General features: G+C 36.9%; 1 protein-coding gene across 1 annotated transcript; it reads left to right on the top strand.

Moving 5' to 3' along the window:
• Window positions 1-18: 18 nt before the first annotated feature.
• Window positions 19-967, top strand: LOAG_15433 (hypothetical protein; the record flags this gene model as incomplete). Its single annotated transcript, XM_003150923.1, has 3 exons — window positions 19-193; window positions 456-604; window positions 953-967. 3 exons carry the CDS (start codon window positions 19-21, stop codon window positions 965-967), a joined length of 339 nt encoding a protein of 112 aa, XP_003150971.1.
• Window positions 968-1,587: the final 620 nt, after the last annotated feature.

The raw sequence follows: 1,587 nt of genomic DNA, 5'->3' as shown, positions 1-1,587 counted from the left end.
TGCGCCTCGCACACGTGTATGTCACATGCATGTATGGTGCACTGCGCTGACGTGCATGTTAAATATATGACGTATCTGTATTTAACTCAAGTGTTTGTGACGTTGAACGAACGTACGTGGTGTGCGTGTGGTCCACATGTACGTGACGTACTTGTATTTGACGCACTTGTGAGTGGTGCTCGTGTGGGTACTTGTAAGTGGCATACGTGTGCGTGCATGTGAATCACGTACATGATGCGTGTATTGAATATACGTTTGTGTGACGCGCACGTGACGTATGTCCGAGTGACGTGTATTCTAACCTATGTCTCATGCGCAATTATACTTACTTTCACGAACACACCACATGCATGTCATTTATGCGCAAGTCTCAAACACGCCGCATATGTATGTCGCATACACGCTAGTAACGTACACGTACACACACACATCACACATGCGCACAACACCTATAGTATGTCAAAAACACGTATGCCATATACATCATCTGGATTATCGGGAATTAACAGCAATTGATAGTAATGAATGCGAGATGTCAGCTCGAAGAAAAAACAATAAAATCGAAAAAAGATTTTTCACCAGCGAGCTAAAAACTGGTGATCAGGTTTTTTACTCACGGAGAATTTGAATGAGAGCAAAACTTGTAGGACGAATATTCGATACTTCTGGAGGGATGTAAATATTTTCTGGAGTTCCCCACAGTAGATACTTTCAGGAATTTTCCATAGCAGATTTTTTTCTGGAATTTTCCATTATGAGTATTTTGATTATAAATATACGCAACAACTAGCGTGATGTGGATTATGAATATTTTGCTCTGGACGGGGATAACTTCGAATTAATCCCATTTGGTTTGTTTTTATTTATGTTTAAAATTACAATATGTAATTTTTGCCATCACAATTTCATTAAGGAAAATGTGAAACCTATGCTTCCATTGTAGCATTTTCAGGAGTGTAGTTTGTGATTTTTCTCACGAATTCCTACCGTATTCTACCCAAATTAAATTGCTGCTTGCATCCATTCTTCCTGAACGTTTAGCTTTGCTGGCTGGTTTTTTAAAAAAATTGTTTTGAAATGAACGTGGTAATTTCCGATGATTAGATTTGCTTAATTAATCGCAACTAATCACGCTTCATTGTGTCACCAAAATTAGAACTGAAATATGCACCACAGTTGCCTTATAAATTACACAAATATGAATTCCTTTCATGGCACAAATTGCCGCGAATTTCGAATATCGCGAAGCTTCAAATAAAATGATTAAATAAACTAATGTACAAATCAATCACACAAATTGTAGCAATGTCATGAATCATTCAACCAATTTTACATTCCTCAAATTCATTGTCTCATGCGTTTTTCTTTGTTATCTTTATTTAAGTTAACATCTTTTTTTTACGAAACAAAGCACACTCATAAGCTAAATTTCTTTGTCTAAGAACCGATCTTAATTGCAGTGCTTGATGTTGCAAACAGAGCCTCTCGTTGGAATCGGATTTTGACAGTTTTTTGTGATGTTTGTCATAAACCACGCCCCCAAATATGCTCATCGTGTTAATTAAAATTGTATATATACTCAAGGCT

This window comes from Loa loa (assembly GCF_000183805.2).
Source record: "Loa loa unplaced genomic scaffold supercont3.1962, whole genome shotgun sequence".
NCBI lineage: Eukaryota > Metazoa > Nematoda > Chromadorea > Rhabditida > Onchocercidae > Loa > Loa loa.
Note: the sequence above shows the minus strand (reverse complement) of the source record. Positions and strands in the feature narration are given on the sequence as shown.